We start from the raw sequence: 16,973 nt of genomic DNA on the forward strand, positions 1-16,973 counted from the left end.
AGATCCACTGTTAGTCTGATGGTCTTCTCTTTGAGCGTAGCCCGACCTTTCTCTCTGGCTGCCCTTAACATTTTTTCCTTCATTTCAACTTTGGTGAATCTGACAATTATGTGTCTTGGAGTTGCTCTTCTCGAGGAGTATCTTTGTGGCGTTCTCTGTATTTCCTGAATCTGAATGTTGGCCTGCCTTGCTAGATTGGGGAAGTTCTCCTGGATAATATCCTGCAGAGTGTTTTCCAACTTGGTTCCATTCTCCCCGTCACTTTCAGGTACACCAAGCAGACGTAGATTTGGTCTTTTCACATAGTCCCACATTTCTTGGAGGCTTTGCTCGTTTCTTTTTATTCTTTTTTCTCTAAACTTCCCTTCTCGCTTCATTTCATTCATTTCATCTTCCAGGGCTGATACCCTTTCTTCCATTTGATCGCATCGGCTCCTGAGGCTTCTGCATTCTTCATGTAGTTCTCAAGCTTTGGTTTTCAGCTCCATCAGCTCCTTTAAGCCCTTCTCTGTATTGATTATTCTAGTTATACATTCTTCTAAATTTTTTTCAAAGTTTTCAACTTCTTTGCCTTTGGTTTGAATATCCTCCCGTAGCTCGGAGTAATTTGATCTTCTGAAGCCTTCTTCTCTCAGCTCGTCAAAGTCATTCTCTGTCCAGCTTTGTTCCGTTGCTGGTGTGGAACTGCGTTCCTTTGGAGGAGGAGAGGTACTCTGCTTTTTAGAGTTTCCAGTTTTTCTCCTGTGTTTTTTCCCCATCTTTGTGGTTTTATCTACTTTTGGTCTTTGATGATGGTGATGTACAGATGGGTTTTTGGTGTGGTTGTCCTTTCTGTTAGTTTTCCTTCCAACAGACAGGACCCTCAGCTGCAGGTCTGTTGGAGTACCCGGCCGGCCGTGTGAGGTGTCAGTCTGCCCCTGCTGGGGGGTGCCTCCCAGTTAGGCTGCTCGGGGGTCAGGGGTCAGGGACCCACTTGAGGAGGCAGTCAGCCCGTTCTCAGATCTCCAGTTGCGTGCTGGGAGAACCACTGCTCTCCTCAAAGCTGTCAGACAGGGACATTTAAGTCTGCAGAGGTTACTGCTGTCTTTTTGTTTGTCTGTGCCCTGCCCCCAGAGGTGGAGCCTACAGAGGCAGGCAGGCCTCCTTGAGCTGTGGTGGGCTCCACCCAGTTCAAGCTTCCAGGCTGCTTTGTTTACCTAAGTGAGCCTGGGCAATGGCGGGCGCCCCTCCCCCAGCCTCGCTGCCGCCTTGCTATTTGATCTCAGACTGCTGTGCTAGCAATCAGTGAGACTCCGTGGGCGTAGGACCCTCTGAGCCAGGTGCGGGCTATACTCTCCTGGGGCACTGTTTCCTAAGCCCGTCGGAAAAGCACAGTATTCAGGTGGGAGTGGCCCGATTTTCCAGGTGCCGTCTGTCACCCCTGGAAAGGGAACTCCCTGACCCCTTGCGCTTCCCAAGTGAGGCAATGCCTCGCCCCTGCTTCGGCTGGCGCACGGTGCACTCACCCACTGACCTGCGCCCACTGTCTGGCACTCCCTAGTGAGATGAACACGGTACCTCAGATGGAAATGCAGAAATCACCCGTCTTCTGCGTCGCTCACGCTGGGAGCTGTAGACGGGAGCTGTTCCTATTCGGCCATCTTGGCTCCCCCCCGACAAATACAGATTTAATGTTAGAGGAATTCATGAGAAAAATTTGTAAACTCTTTGTCTGGTTCATAAAAAATCCATATTAACTTCAACAGAAATCAGTAATTTAAACAATTTAGTGAAGAGGCAAGTAGGTTTGAGGCTTCCCAGGAGCTTAGACCTGGGAAGAAGAGTTTCTATCCCCACTCTTTCACACTAACCTTTGGGGAAACCATTTAACCTCTCTTGTTCCCAAGTTTTGTCATCTGGAATAGATAAATCTTGGGCTCTTGTGTTTGAATGACATCTACCATGTTAACTTTTAAAATCCCATTACCCATATTTGAACTAGTTTTCTTGAAAAAGAAGGCTGGAGAAAATAAATTTACAAAAGTATGGATGAATAGCATTTCATATTCAGAAACAAGAGCCAATGAAGGAAGTGAATGACAAGAATGTATAGTAGCTCTAGGTATTTTTGATTTAGAGCAATTTACCTTAAAAGATGTGGACACTGGTAGAAACAGGAAGAACAAGGAGTTCACTGGTGGTGAATCCACGGACCTTGGTGCTCATGTCAGTGACTCAGGAATTCTGATCCAGAGACTATTAATACAAAATACAGATAATTCTATTCTTTCTGTATTACTCCCAATAACACTTTAATTTTTCATTAGGCAGAAACATTTTGCCTTTTGATTTTGGAGTTGGTGGTGAAAAGAAGAGTGAATTAGGATTTGGTTTTTGGTAATTCTGGCTCAGTTGGTGTCAGTGGTCTTCAACAAAAAGCTTTGATGAAAATGAAATACAGAACACTGGAAATCAAGTTCCAGTGATCTGGATATTACTATTCAGGTTTTTGCATCAAAATAAAGAATCGTAAGATGTGTTAAAATACTCCCTTGGTGACAATGATTTTTTTCTTTCTTTCTTTCGTTTTCAACAGATAGCACCAACACAAGATATGGTGCTGGCTTTAGTAGCAGTGGTGCCTCTCTGGATGTGGGATTTAGTTGGGCGACATCTGATGAAAAGGGATTGGAAGTCGGTAGAGCTGATGGGAGTGAAACTAGAGACAGTGTATCTGCTGGGGGTGAAACCATAGTCTTTGGACCTGATGCGGGTAGCTCAGGTATTCCAACTAAGACTCATTCCTCAAAATTTTAGATTGATTCAGTTAATTAATTGGTTAAGATACTTTTATTTTAATGTCACTTAACAACAAAGAGATTAGTTAATTAATATTAACTTTAATCACATTTTGATTTTCCATTAGTTGGAACTGGTTCTTCTGGTTTGAAACTTGGAGCAGGGAAAGGTGATGCTGCATTTGGTTTTGAAGTTTCTGATTCGAATTCATTTAGTGACAGTGGCATTAGTAGCAAAACAGTTGAAGGAAATCAAATGAGTAGTTCTGGAGGGATCTGTTTCCATTGATCTAGGTATTAATATCTGACTTTTGCGCATAAAAACATCTGAATCATAAAATATTTTAAATACACCATGACAATTATTTTATATTCTGCAGGTGATACCAGTTTAAGAAGTGACAATCAATTTGTTGGTGGTGGCTCTCGAAATTCGATATCCAATTTATGGGATTCTGGTCAAGAGGGATTTGGAATCAATGAAATTGGAGGGAATGGAATGAGTGGCAGTGTATCTGCTGAGGCTGGATTCAAAGGTTTTGGATCTGATGCCAGTAGCTCAGGTATTCTAGCCAGTTTTGTTCCTGAGATATCCACCTGAATTCCAAATATTCATTTATTTAAAAATATTTTGATTTTTCTGTTAGTGGGAATGCTTGAGTCTGTTGAATTTGGACTTGGAGGAAAAAAATTGGAGCTGGATTTAATTTTAAGTATTCTGGTTCAAGGAAATTTGGTGATAATGAGCTTAGTGAAAATGGAATAAAAGTTACTAGAGAACCTAGTTCCAGTGGTTTAGGTATCGATATTTAATTTCTTTTCATAAAAGTTTGAATCATAAACTTATTGAAATGCATTCTGATGATAACCATTTTATATCATGTAATTGGTACTAGTGAAATAAAAAAGGGATTTTTTTTTTTTTTTTTTTTTTTGTGACATAGCAGAAAATTTGGGCTTTGGTTTGGAGAAATTTGGTCAAAAGGGATTTGGAAGAAGTGGATCTGGTTGGAATGAGCAGAGCAGCAGTAAATCTGATGTCAGTGGCGCAGGTGGTTTAGTCCTGGACTCTGCTCTGGTGAAATCTAAATTGATTTCAACCTTTCATCCATTATTTTATTAACATTTTATTTCTTCACCAGTGGAAAAATCCTGGTTGTTTGAATTTGGACTTGGAGAAACGAAGGGTGGAGCTGAATTTGACTTTAGAGATTCTGGTTCAAAGCAATCTGGTGACAATGGCAATAGTAGTAAAGATTTTGATGGAAATGGAGTAGGTAGTTCTAGAGGCTATAGTGCTAGGTACTGATTGTTAATTTCTGTACATGAACAATTCTGAATCATAGTATGCATTGAAAGTAATTCTAGTGACCATAATTTTGTATTCAACAGGTGATTCAAGTGCAAGAAATGGGTTTGAAAATTCTAGTGGTATCTCTGAAGATTCAGGAGTCATATTGGGGCCATCTGATCAACATGAAGTTGAACTCAGTAGAACTGGTGGGAATAGACAGAGAAGCAGTGAACCTGCTGAGGCTGGAAACTTGAGTCCTGGATCTGATGTCAGTGACTCAGGTATCCTAACCTGGACTCTATTTCCAAAAAATTCCAATTAATTTCTTTCTTCTTTATTTCTTTTACTCACATTTTGATTTCCCATTAGGAGGAAACACTTGGTCTTCTGGTTCTGGAAGTGGTGGAGGAAGTAAGAGTGCAGATGGACTTGGTGTTGGTGCTTCTGGACTAAATGAATTTGGTGAAACTGGCCTTAGTGGTTCAGGTACCTGTGATAATGGAAGCAATGTTACTGGATCTTATTCCTATGGCATAGGTGTTGAGATTTCTGATGATCAGAAAATCAGAATTCTAAGATACATCTTACAATAACAATGAAAATTGGAAACATTATTAATAGTAATTTAAAAGCAAGTCTGCATTCTCGAATGTTGAAATATACTTAGATGTAATCAGGCAAATGATGTTTAACATTTGTTGGCATAAGATGTGGATCCGGTTTAACAGCTGTGAATATATCAATGTGGAATTCTTTTTGTTGCTTTTATGTAAAATTGATTTGGAGTCAGTTGAAGAGATAGTTAAAGTAGCAGCTGAACTGTTGGTCCCAAACTTTGCATCCCAAATCTGGACTTGGTGGCTTTAGTTTTCTTTGCAAACCCATTGCTGAGAAGAGTAAGACTTTCATCCATTTTTAAAATCCTTATAAAATTTAATATTTCCACTTAATGAAAACATTCGATTGTATAGTCTTGGAATTTGTAGTACAAATTGTTAAAATAATATGTATTCTTGATGCAGAATACATCAAGATGTATTCTGTTTTGATGCTGTTTTGATGCTGTTACCAGGGCTGGAACGTCCTGGGAACCACTAGAGTAGGCGACAATAGAACTGAGGGCAGTGGATCACTTCCAGTAAAATGGAGGTTCTGGAAAATATTCAGGATTAATCTTTAGAATTCAACTTCAGGATTAATATCTTTTTCTTAAAAAGTGAAATGTAATTAGCAAGACATACAGTGTAGTGTAGTAACAGTTGACCTGACACAGGATTGACTATCAATTAACCTGTTCCAAGAAAGGCCTGGCCATACAGAAATAATAATTTTAATTTTGGTCATTCTTAAACTTTGGACATCAATTTTGAAGTCAACACTTCCACAGAACTAAGAAATTTGAAGTCATTTATTATTTATTGGCATGGATTTTTTGTAATCACAGTTGGTACAAATGGTTTAAAAGACATCTAATTTAGGAACTCCAGATAGGCTACCATTAACTCAGGTATTCAAATTTAGGTTTTCTTTCTGAGAAATGTATTCAGAATAATTACGTCTTATGTTTCTAGTGTGGAGTGGTTACCAATTTGTGGATTTTTTTTTTTTTTTTTTGCTATTTGGATGTTAGATTTTAACTGCTTTGATTTTTCCACATGAGATAGACTTTACTAAGTAGTGTTATTTTGGGTAGTGTTCCTAATGGCAGTAAATCTAGTGGCTTTGCAATGGGAAGTCTGAATCTCTTGACATCAATGAAGGTGTCAGTTCATTTAGATTAGTGGTTTTCATATTTCTAGTTTCTGTGAGTGCAGAATCTTTTGTTTAATTGACCTCTTGAAATAGTACCCGGGTTTCCTAAAAGTAAAACAATTCAAAATGGGAAACGGTTTGGTTGACACTGGGATAGGAGACCTAGAACCCTGTCTACTGAACCCCTTTCTCTTACCCTTGACAAGTTTTAAAACGAATGATCTAGAAAAAAAATGATTTGGTGTCAGTTAATTTAGAGGCAAGGCATTTAATTTTCTTACCCCAGCAAATTTTTGAGTTGATATTTTTTTTCTTGTACAGCGTTACACGGTCTTAGTCTGCTAGCATTAGCATTGCTGGACTAGGATCTATGGTCTATCCATCAGATGTTCTTTAAAAATGACTTTACCAAGTAAAATTATACACATAAAATAGCCGGATAATTTGTATTAAAATAGGTGTCACAAGCTCGTCTGAATATAGTACATCTGGACCACTCAATACTCCAGGTAATCTATGACTTCGGGTGTTTAAAAAGGTACACACACACACACATACACTTACAATGTTGTAATGTTCTGCTGATTGTTGATTTACTAGGACTTGATATTATTTTTTCTCATATTGAGCTCTTAAGTGCTACTTCTCTTTGGATACTAAAGTTTAGATGGCCAACTAAGTATTTGAAACAATTTCATGAAATAGAGAGATTAAACCACATTTTAAGGGAATTTGAATAAAACATGTTACGACTCCTTTACTATTTTAGACATAGTATTTTTAAAATACCCTCATAAATAAATTAGGAGTTCAATATATTTCCACTCAGTCTGAGTAAATACAACCTGTAGTAAAGAGAGGAAGCTTCAAGATAGATGATAAAGAGCATTTTGGAAAAGATTTTACAATTCTATCGAAACATCTACTTTTGTTATTGTTGTTGCTTGCTTTTAGGCTTTACCTTATGATTGAATATAAATTTATTTGGTTACATAAAAGGGTCATTAGATGTAAACAATCATGGGAAATGTAAAGTTGTAAAGTGTACAGATTTTGCCCTGTGAGTGGGAGAACTGAATTTTCCTTCTAGATAATTAAATTATTAGTATTAGATAATAGACTGATTTACTAAAATGTACCTTGGTCCTATTTGTGTCACGGCTCCTGATAAAAATGAGCATGCAATGTTTAATTTCTAAAGTTGAAAAATATTTCTGTAAGGGGTGCAGCATATGTTAGTAATTGTACAGGACCGCAAATGCATAAGCTCTTAATGATTCGTGAACATACTGAAAAAGTGTGGACTGTAGAGTTAATCATGTATATGACTTTGGCAAGTCCCAGCTCTCACAAAGTTATCTATTATATGTCATATAATATACAGAATAAAAAATTCATTGATGGCCTTCAATGCCCACTTTTAAGTTCCCATGTAGAAGTTCCAATATCTTGTATATTTAAAATGAATATATGTCTTAACATTGAAATAATCTATGCATTGTGTTGAATAGAAAAAGGATCCCACATTCCAGAAGCAACTCCAAAATACTCAGAAACAAATGCAATTATTGGTAAGTAAAAACGGTTGTGATATTCATTCATATATTTATGCCCAAGCCAGTACCTAATGAGGTCACAGAATCAAATTTACAAAATTTGAAACTAGTTTTATTTATTTATTTATTTATTTATTTATTTATATATTTACAAGGTCTCATTCTGTCATCCAGGCTGGAGTGCAGTGGTGAAATCATAGCTCACCATAACCTCTGACTCCTGGGCACGAATCCTCATGCCTTAGCCTCCTGGGTAGCTGAGACTATAGGAAGGCACCACCATGCCTGGATATTCCTTTTTCTTGGTAGAGGCAGAGTCTTGCTATGTTGCCCAGTCAGGACTTGAACTTCTGGCCTCAAATGATCCTCCCACCTCAGCTTTCCAAAATGCTGAAATGACGGGCATGAGCCGCTGTGCCCAGCCTGAAACTAGTTTTTAAAATGTCCCCATCATCTGTCTGTTTAATCGTTGCGTGTTTGAGTGATATCACATTTGTACTATTTTTTCTCCAAAAAACATGTATACACACACACATATATACATACATCTATGCACATTCATATATACACACATTTATATGTATAGAGATAAATGATATAATTCTTTACCTTCATTCAATATAAATGGGACTTCATTCAGACTTAGAAAAACTATCTCTACAAAAAAAGCAAAGCAAGAAAGCATACAAACAACCACTTCCCTCCGTATATTCCTTCCCATATTAGAGACAATTTTTGTTTTCCTATGGGAAGCAAGATGTTTTAAATCTTGCTTTATTTTAGCCAGAATAGCCAACTTATGGTATGCTAAAGAAGTACTCACTTACTAGTTTTAGTGAGTCTTTGCAGTAGTGAAAGAAAAAAAGCACTGATTTAAGGTGGTGGCTGTGAGAATTGAACCTGTCAGTGATTTTATTTCTCTTACGACAAAAACACTTTAAAACAGACCTAGAAGGTATGCGAATTGTTCTAAATAATGATGTACATGTTCCTCTGAATATTTTGTAGGTGAAGTGTCTACCTGGAGCAAAGGAGCATATAAATCTTTCAACGACCGCATCTTTTTCTTCGAATCTTCATGCCCGTACATTTTCTGCCGTCACTGTGTTGAATCTGGAGGGGATTTCAATATTGAGATCAAACGAAACAATGATAGTGAGATTGAAAAAATAACCGTTCTAATTGACAATAACGACATCTCTATTTTTGGTGACACCATTTTAGTTAATGGAGAAAGGTAAATAACGTAGTGTTTTGGGTAAATGATATAAAATTATTTGAAGTAACCTGAGCAAAAAAAGAAAAAAAAGAAAAAGATAAAAAGGGAGATATTTTCTATTTTGATGCTCTTATTGATATTTATAATTGATTATTGGCCAAGAGTTTGATAAATATGTAAGACTTTGACCTATTTCGGATTGTAAGACATTATATTTTTTCCTATAACAAGACGGAAAATAAATCTGTTGTTTGAGTATACTGACTATCTAGATTATGGGAAACATGTGTATTCAACAAAACAGAATATTTTTGTTGAACATCTCAGGACATTTCAGTTTTCATTTGCAAGTTTAACACCAAGTATAAATTTAAGATTTTATAAGTTAGAAATTGAGGAGATTAAAACTCTTAGTCCATAATTTTTAGAGGGAGCAATTCAGATTTGGAAGGGATGGCATATTTGAATACTTTCCAGGATAAGAAAATGAGGCATGATATTCTACTTGTGAACATTTCAAGTTATTTTTTTCTGACACCAAACCAATGTTTCATCCTGTTAATTTCTCCAAAGCCCCAAGGATCTATTAGTTGTTTTTTAGAAGTTCTTCCAATATTCAAAAAAGCCATTGTTTCTCTTTTTCTGAATTGATAAAAAAACTTTAATATTTACCAGCAAGTATAAGATACTAAATTGTTGGGTGACATGAATTATCAGAAAACATATTATAATAGTATGATTCTTACCTTTTGACATATACCTGTATTTTATATTTTTCAGTGTACAGATACCATATAACAATAAGTTGATTCACATAAAAAAATATGGAGAACATAATGTTCTGAATAGCCGTAGAGGAATCCTGACTTTAATGTGGGACAAAAATAACAAACTCTCAGTAAGTCTATCTATGACTTTCTTATAATCCTGTGCTTTTTGTCATTTAGTTAAGTTACAAAAACAATACATTATTAGGGAAGTAAGAGCTAAGGCTTATTGAGAAATCTCTATGTATTAGTCACTATACTAAACATTATCTCATTTAATATTCAAAATATCTTAAAATACTATTAATAATATTTTGCAAATGATGAAACTCAGGAAATGCAGAGTAAGAAAGTTATTAGGCTGGTGCGAAAGTAATTGCAGTTTTGACCATTACTTTTAAATGGCAAATACTGCAATTACTTTTGTACCAAATAATGTTTTCGAAGACACATAGTTAGTAAATGGTGGCCTCAGGACCTATTCAAATTTCAGAGCCAGGTCCTTAAGAAAAAGCCCTCTAACATCTCTAAGTAACCAGCTTAGATATAATTGAATTTGATGAGGCGTAGCCCTTTGGTTTGGGTACATTTTGTTTTGAGATATGTTTAACATTTCATGAACGTATACATGTAATTTATTTTTAAAGCTCACTCTTCACAAGCAGTATCCAACTTGTGGTCTTTGTGGTAACTTCAACAGCACTCCAGGTAACATTCCAATGTCTCATTCCTAAGAACTTGCTTTCCAAAATAAAGCTAAAAACTAAAATAATTTTTCAATTGTCTTTTGTCTAAATAATGAGAACTCGTTAAAATGAAAAAAAATTTTACAATGCCAAGTTCATATGTAGCTTGAAAATAATGCACACATAAAAAGAATAACTTAAACTAAACAATGCTTTCTTTTTAAGGGCAAGATATTAATGAGCACATTGCCAATAGTAAAATTCCTGGTGATTGTCCCAATGCTGTTGGAAAAAGCTATGAAGTTTGTGAAGATGGAATACAGGTAAGAAATTTATATTTCCTTGTGTAGCAAATTCTAGCAATAGTTCCCTTGGTTTCTTTTTTAAAATAAATGTTATTGTGTATATTTAAGGTAGACAACATGTATACATGTTTGTCTGGTATGTGATACACATGGGTAGTAAAAAATTTACTACAGGGAAGCAAATTAACATATCCATCATCTCATCTGAAAGATACTTCAACTTCTTTTTGTTTGTTTGTTTCTGTGGTAAGAGCAGCTGAAATCTGCTCACTTAGCATGAATCCCAGATACAGTACAATTTTATTACTTACAGTCTTCAGATTGTACATTAGATCTCAAGACTCCCCCAGCCCCTGTAACCACTGTTTTGTTCTCTGTTTCTCCAGACTTAATTTTTTAAAAAAGATTACACATATAGGTGTTGCACATCTTTATGTGTAAAAAGATTACACATAAAGATGTTGCATGATCATCTTTCTTCCTGTTTCTGGCTTATTTCACTAGTATAATGTCATCCATGCTGATCCATGTTATGACAAATGGCAAGATCTTGTTCTTTTTTAGGGCTGAATAATATTCCATTGTGCATATATGAGCCACAGTTTCTTTAGCCATTTGTTTATTTGTGAACATTTAGGTTGTTTCCATATCTTAGTTATTATGATTAATGCTGCAATGAACACAGGAGTGCAAATATCTTTACAAGGTGGTGTTTCATTTCCTTTGGGTATATGCCCAAAAGAGGGATTGCTGGGTCATATAGTAGTTCCTTTTTTTTTTTTTTTTTTTTTTTTTTTTTGCAACAGGGTCTTACTCTGTCGCCCAGGCTGGAGTGCAGTGGCATGATCTCTGCCCACTGCAACCTTCGCCTTCCTGGTTCAAGGGCTTCTCCTGTCTCAGCCTCCCGAGTACCTAAGGTTACAGGCGCATGCCACTAGGCCTGGCTAATTTTTGTATTTTTTGTAGAGATGGGGTTTCAACATGTTGGCCAGGCTGGTCTCAAACTCCTGACCTCAGGTGATCCACCCGCCTTGGCTTCCCAAAGTGCTGGGATTACAAGCATGAGCCAATGTGCCCAGCGGGTAGTTCTATTTTTAATCTCTTTAGAAATCTCCATCATGTTTTTCATAATGGCTGTACCAATCTACATTTCCACCAACAGTGTATAAGACTTGCCTTTTCTCCACACTCTTCTCAGCTCTGTTATCTTGTAACTTTTTGATAATAGCCATCCTAGCAGGTGTGAGGTGATAGCTCTTGGTGGTTTTGAGCTGCATTTCCCTGATGACTAATGATGTTGAACACCTTTCATATACCTGTTGGCCATTTGCATGTCTTCTTTTGAGAAATGTCTATTTAAGTCTTTTGCCCATTTTTAATTGGGTTATTTCTTTTTCCACTTTTGAGTTTTATGTGTTCTTTATAAATTTTGGATATTATCCCTCAATCAGACATATGGTTTACAATTTCACCCCCAATTTTTAGGCTGCACTTTAATTTTGTTAATTGTTTCATTGCTATGCAGAAGCACTGTTTGATGCAGTCCCACTTGTTTATTTTTGCTTTTGTGGCCTGAGCTTTTGGTGTGATATCCAAAGCATCACTACCAAGGCCAATGTGCAGGACCTTTTCTCCTGTGTTCCCTTTGAGATTTTATATTTTCTGGCCTTAAATTTAGGTCTTTGATAAATTTTGAATTGATTTCTGTGTATGGTATAATATATGGGTTTAATTTTATTCTTTTGCATGTGGAAAACCAGTTTTTCCAGCACCGTTTAGTGAAGAACCCATCCTTTCCACCATTGTGTCTTCTTGGTGCCTTTGTCAAAGATCGTTGGCAGTGTATGTTTGGATTTATTTCTGGGCTCTCTCTTCTGTTCCACTGGTCTGCGTGTCTGTATTTATGCCATTATTATGCTGTTTTTATTACCATGGCTTTGTAGCCCTTGGTTCCAATTTAAGCCCTTGGTTCCATATTCTCCTAAGCACTCATATCTTCTTCTTAGAATTCTGTAACTACTTCCTCTCCAATATTCCTATTTTCTGTTTTTCAGCTTTAGTCTAGCTGTACGTGCCAAAATAATTTCCCTCCCAAACACTATGATATTTACCATATATTAGTGTAACAATTATAATTTCCTTTGCATAGTGTTTTAGTTTGTCTGTATGGAAACTGACATGCTTCACCTTTCCACTATCATCTCTTGATGGGTACTGTCTTTGATTCCTCTCTTACAGTTTTGAAATCCACGTACTATGTCCCACTCCCTTACTTTTTCCCCAGATATCCAGTCTGAATTGTCATCCCTCATATCTTTTACTTTCTTTTTGAGAAAGTTACGGATAATATTTTTGACAACAGCATTTGCAAATAGTTATCATTTACTCTGTGAATTTTCCGCACTTCTGTAATGCTATTATGTTGAATTTGATAGACTGCATCCATTTGGTGACTGAATGAATGTTCACACATTCCTATTTCAACTAGAATAGAATTCTCAAGATCCAGAAATGTGTGGCTAGTATTGATAAAAGATATTTTTGTTTTATTGAAAGAGGGTGTTGCAATTATAGCCATCCAGTCATCTTACAGCAAAGAAAATTACACAGTGGCATTATACAAGATCATCTGGCATCTTCATTGTGAAATTCTACTTTATCTTTGCAGTTGGAATTGCTTTCTCTTTCTTTTTTTTTACCTTATGGCTCTCATTGGTACTTATAATAAGATACCATCTATAAAAATTGCCCAAGTTTTTCTCATATGTTCCCTATAAAATTAGAATTTCCATGATAATAGGGATTATGCATTGTGGTGGTTGCATAATACGTTGAAAACTTATTCCTTCTTGCTCAAAAGTGTTAGTTAAATGATTACATCAATTTACGTTCAAACCTATGTATATTTACTAAAGACCAACTTATGTACAAGATATTGTATTTAGCCCAGAGCATAAAAATTCATATTTCTTGCTCTAGAGAAATCTATAATCTAGTGAGAAAAATGTACAAAAAATAATAGATGAAGAGTAATATTTGAAGATTTTATTTCACTTAATTTTATGCCTCATTTGGAGAATGTTATCAGCCTGCCTCCAGCCTAGTTGATACAAATTGTACATTTGGGCCGGGTGAGGTGGCTTACGCCTGTAATCCCAGGACTTTGGGAGGCCAAGGCAGGTGAATCACGAGGTCAGGAGTTCAAGACCAGCCTGGCCAACATGGTGAAACCCCGTCTCTACTGAAAACACAAAAAAATTAGCTGGGCATGGCGGTGGGCACCTGTAATCCCAGCTACTCGGGAGGCTGAGGCAGGAGAATTGCTGGAACCGGGAAGTGGAGGTTGCAGTGAGCCGAGATCACTCCACTGCCCTCCAGCCTGGGAGACAGTGAGAGACTCTGTCTCAAAAATAATAATAATTAAAAAATTGTACATTTGTTCGACAGTAGCATTTTTGTTTCTCTAAAAACAAACAAATTGTGAAAATAGAAAACAGCTATATGGTGGTTGAACTATGTTGAAATTAGAACTTTTTTTCATTCAATAATATATGTCATTACTTCCTTTACTGAAACAGAACAAATATGTTGTTCCAAGAGCAAATACCCACCACTCCGACTAAGAAAGGACTGAGTCACTTTATTTTATGGTCATCTGTTTGATTATAAAATATGAGCAGATTAACAGTTAAAGGGAAAATATCCCTTCTCTCTATTTTGGTATTCTATCAGGTACCATCCCAATCTTTGGCATTAATCAATCTCCCTTCTCACCCCTTCCATTTTCTCTAGTTCTAAAATTCATGTCACCTTTAAAGACGGTTTGGATAAGTTTAAGTACAATAAATTTTGAAGTCATTACATAGCAATCCAAGATGCCAAGTATCCAGGAGTATTCTCTTAGGAGTCACTTTACCAGCTATAATACTTCAAAAACCTCCATTTCAACGAACGTCTTTACACAACAATCCAAAATGCCAAGAATCCAACAGTATTCATTTAGGAGTCATGTTACCAACTACAATACTTCAAAAACCTCTATTTCAAACAGCATCCAAGCACTTTCCTTGTCAAAGCTACAGGATATAATGCAAAACAAAAACAAAAAAACTTCTGTATTTATCCTTTAAAAAATTCATCTTATTGCCCATTTTTCTTATTTTTATTGCCCATTTTAATAAAATATCATGCTTTATTTTGTAGCACTGTAACAAAATTATTGGAACCTACTTTGAGAAATGTGGAAAGGTTGCTGCTCTATCCAATGACTACAAAATGATCTGCATTGATGAATACTGCCAAACTAGAGACAAAACATCTACATGTGACACTTATTCAGAACTGTCCCGCCTCTGTGCCTCAGATGGTCCTGGCACCTTTGAATCCTGGCGAAGCGATTCCGATGTGGTTTGTGGTAGGTTTTTACCTTCATTGTAGTTACAACTCTGTAAGTTTCTACAATACTTTTTTTTTCTTATTTTTTTTGGTTATACTTTAAGTTCTAGGGTACATGTGCACAACATGCAGGTTTGATACATAGGTATACAGTACTTTGAAGTTAAGCTGTATTGCAATGTAATCTCAAATGATTCTAAGCCCTGGAAGGGGATCCTAGAAATGATGAAGTCTCGTTTGTCACATGTACTTACAAGGAAACAGGTTCGTTTAGGTGATGTGACTCACCTCAAATTGCAGTGCTTAGTGTTAAGATCTAATTTAAAATGTTGTACTCATTACAATCAAAAAAAGTCACTGAAAACCACGAGTAAATTTTGTAAAAAATAACTGGACAATTTATCAAATGTATACTGATTAGTACTATCATTTTCTTTCAAAAATATTAATAAAATGTAAATACGAGCTTCATATACAAACATACTTTCCACATATGCTTAAGTCAATCCTCATAATACAAGTAGAATATAAATTTCAACTTACGATGAAATGAAATTACAGAAAATATATATTTCCTGTAAATTAGATATTGTATCATAAAATAATGCACAGGAAATTGGCATAATTTAGTTGTACTGAGTACCTTTAAAGGCTGACTTCTGCCTTGTAACTCAGACTCAAAGAATTCCATTTGAAAAGCTCCTCCTTAGAAGACTGTGTATTTATTACATTTAGTTTCCTCTAATATCCGTGTACACATATTTTTATATTTCTCCAGAAACACACAGATGTCCAGAACAACATATCTACAAAGAATGTGGACCCTCCAACCCTGCAACTTGTTCTAATGTGGCTCCTTTTCAAAACAGTGAATGTGTGAGCGGCTGCACCTGCCCAGAAGGTAGTACACCAATGAGAGTATTTACACTAAAACAAAACAAAAGCTAAAAACAAAGTGGGACTCAAGTCATGTCAGAGTGGTGTCTTATTTATAGTATGACATTCCAACAATTTAACTACTTCTAATATATCCTCTTAGCAAACTGCAGAGGAGGGTTAGAGAGAATTTTAAAGCTAATGCGTATTTCCATCTCTACAATACCTGAGGGCTTCTGTATTCAACAGAATATGCTCTAGTCCCACACTGAGTGCAATAGAACTGTGCACTGTGTAGCAGTAACTCAGACTCAGAAAACTGTTTTCTATCCTCTTGCCAATTCTTAAATTAGGAGTAATTGCTTTAATAAGAAATTATCATTTTCAGTGCATGTTACACTCGAAAGAACTATCTCAAGAGTGATTTCACAATACACTGCTGAACAATTTACTGATGTTTGTAGAGTTTTGAGGTTGGCCTTATACAATGTGTTCTAGGTTATCTGTTGGATGATATTGGAGAGAAAGGAAAATGTGTATTAAAAGCTGAATGTCCCTGTGAATCCAGTGGAAAAGTGTACCAGCCAGGAGAAGTCCGAGAGGGTCCTTGTGGTTCTCAGTGGTATGTGTGTGCTTTTTGTTCACATATTACTGATGGTAAAATAATACCAATATTTTTATATAATTTGAAAAAATTCCTAAGTGCACCCTTAAAATAAACTTTTAAGAAATAAAAAGCAATCTCACTGCATTTTCTGTGTTGTTGATGTTTTGTTTTTAGACTCAGTGTTTTTATTATAAAATATATGATCTTTCTGTGTACTTTTAAAAGATAATGTTCACTAGCAGAAACAGTGTTTTCAATAGTAAACCACTTGGTAGTTGCAAATATAGAGAAAAGTATAGTATAAGATTTTGGTTATAATAATGAAACAATAATGATGCTAATTCTGCCAAGAATATTTAATACAACGTACAGTTAGTAATAGCCAAATACTTTTCAAATAGTTTTTATATGTGACTAGATTGGTGAAGATGAATAATATATCTATTCATCAGTAAATTTTCATGTACCAAAATTTATTGTAGATTATTTCACTATTAATTGAATACTCAGCTTGAGTCTTCCTTCTGAGTTCCACAACAATATAATGACCTTTGAGATTTCCCCATTCTTCATTATGGCTTTTCTCTGAAGCTCTAATTCTGCAATACTACAAAATACTTTTCCTGAAATGTATTGTGTCTTTGTGGAGACATAATTTGGCTCAATAAAAAATGTATTTTCTTTATAAATGGAAAATGTTTTATTTTGGTAATAATCAATATTAATTTATATTATATTT

At 35.8% G+C, this 16,973-nt stretch overlaps 1 protein-coding gene across 1 annotated transcript in view; it reads left to right on the forward strand.

Moving 5' to 3' along the window:
- MUC19 (mucin 19, oligomeric) overlaps positions 1 to 16,973 on the forward strand; it is a 187,101-nt gene that overhangs the window by 22,051 nt on the left and 148,077 nt on the right. Inside the window, 15 exon segments of the mRNA XM_054528500.1 lie at positions 2,576 to 2,761; positions 2,906 to 3,048; positions 3,050 to 3,071; positions 3,158 to 3,340; positions 4,170 to 4,352; positions 4,441 to 4,482; positions 6,282 to 6,332; positions 7,335 to 7,394; positions 8,388 to 8,616; positions 9,379 to 9,496; positions 10,013 to 10,073; positions 10,277 to 10,374; positions 14,560 to 14,770; positions 15,530 to 15,652; positions 16,126 to 16,249. Of these exon segments, the coding sequence (XP_054384475.1) occupies positions 2,576 to 2,761; positions 2,906 to 3,048; positions 3,050 to 3,071; positions 3,158 to 3,340; positions 4,170 to 4,352; positions 4,441 to 4,482; positions 6,282 to 6,332; positions 7,335 to 7,394; positions 8,388 to 8,616; positions 9,379 to 9,496; positions 10,013 to 10,073; positions 10,277 to 10,374; positions 14,560 to 14,770; positions 15,530 to 15,652; positions 16,126 to 16,249 (1,834 nt within the window).

This window comes from Pongo abelii, chromosome 10, assembly GCF_028885655.2.
Source record: "Pongo abelii isolate AG06213 chromosome 10, NHGRI_mPonAbe1-v2.0_pri, whole genome shotgun sequence".
Classification (NCBI taxonomy): domain Eukaryota; kingdom Metazoa; phylum Chordata; class Mammalia; order Primates; family Hominidae; genus Pongo; species Pongo abelii.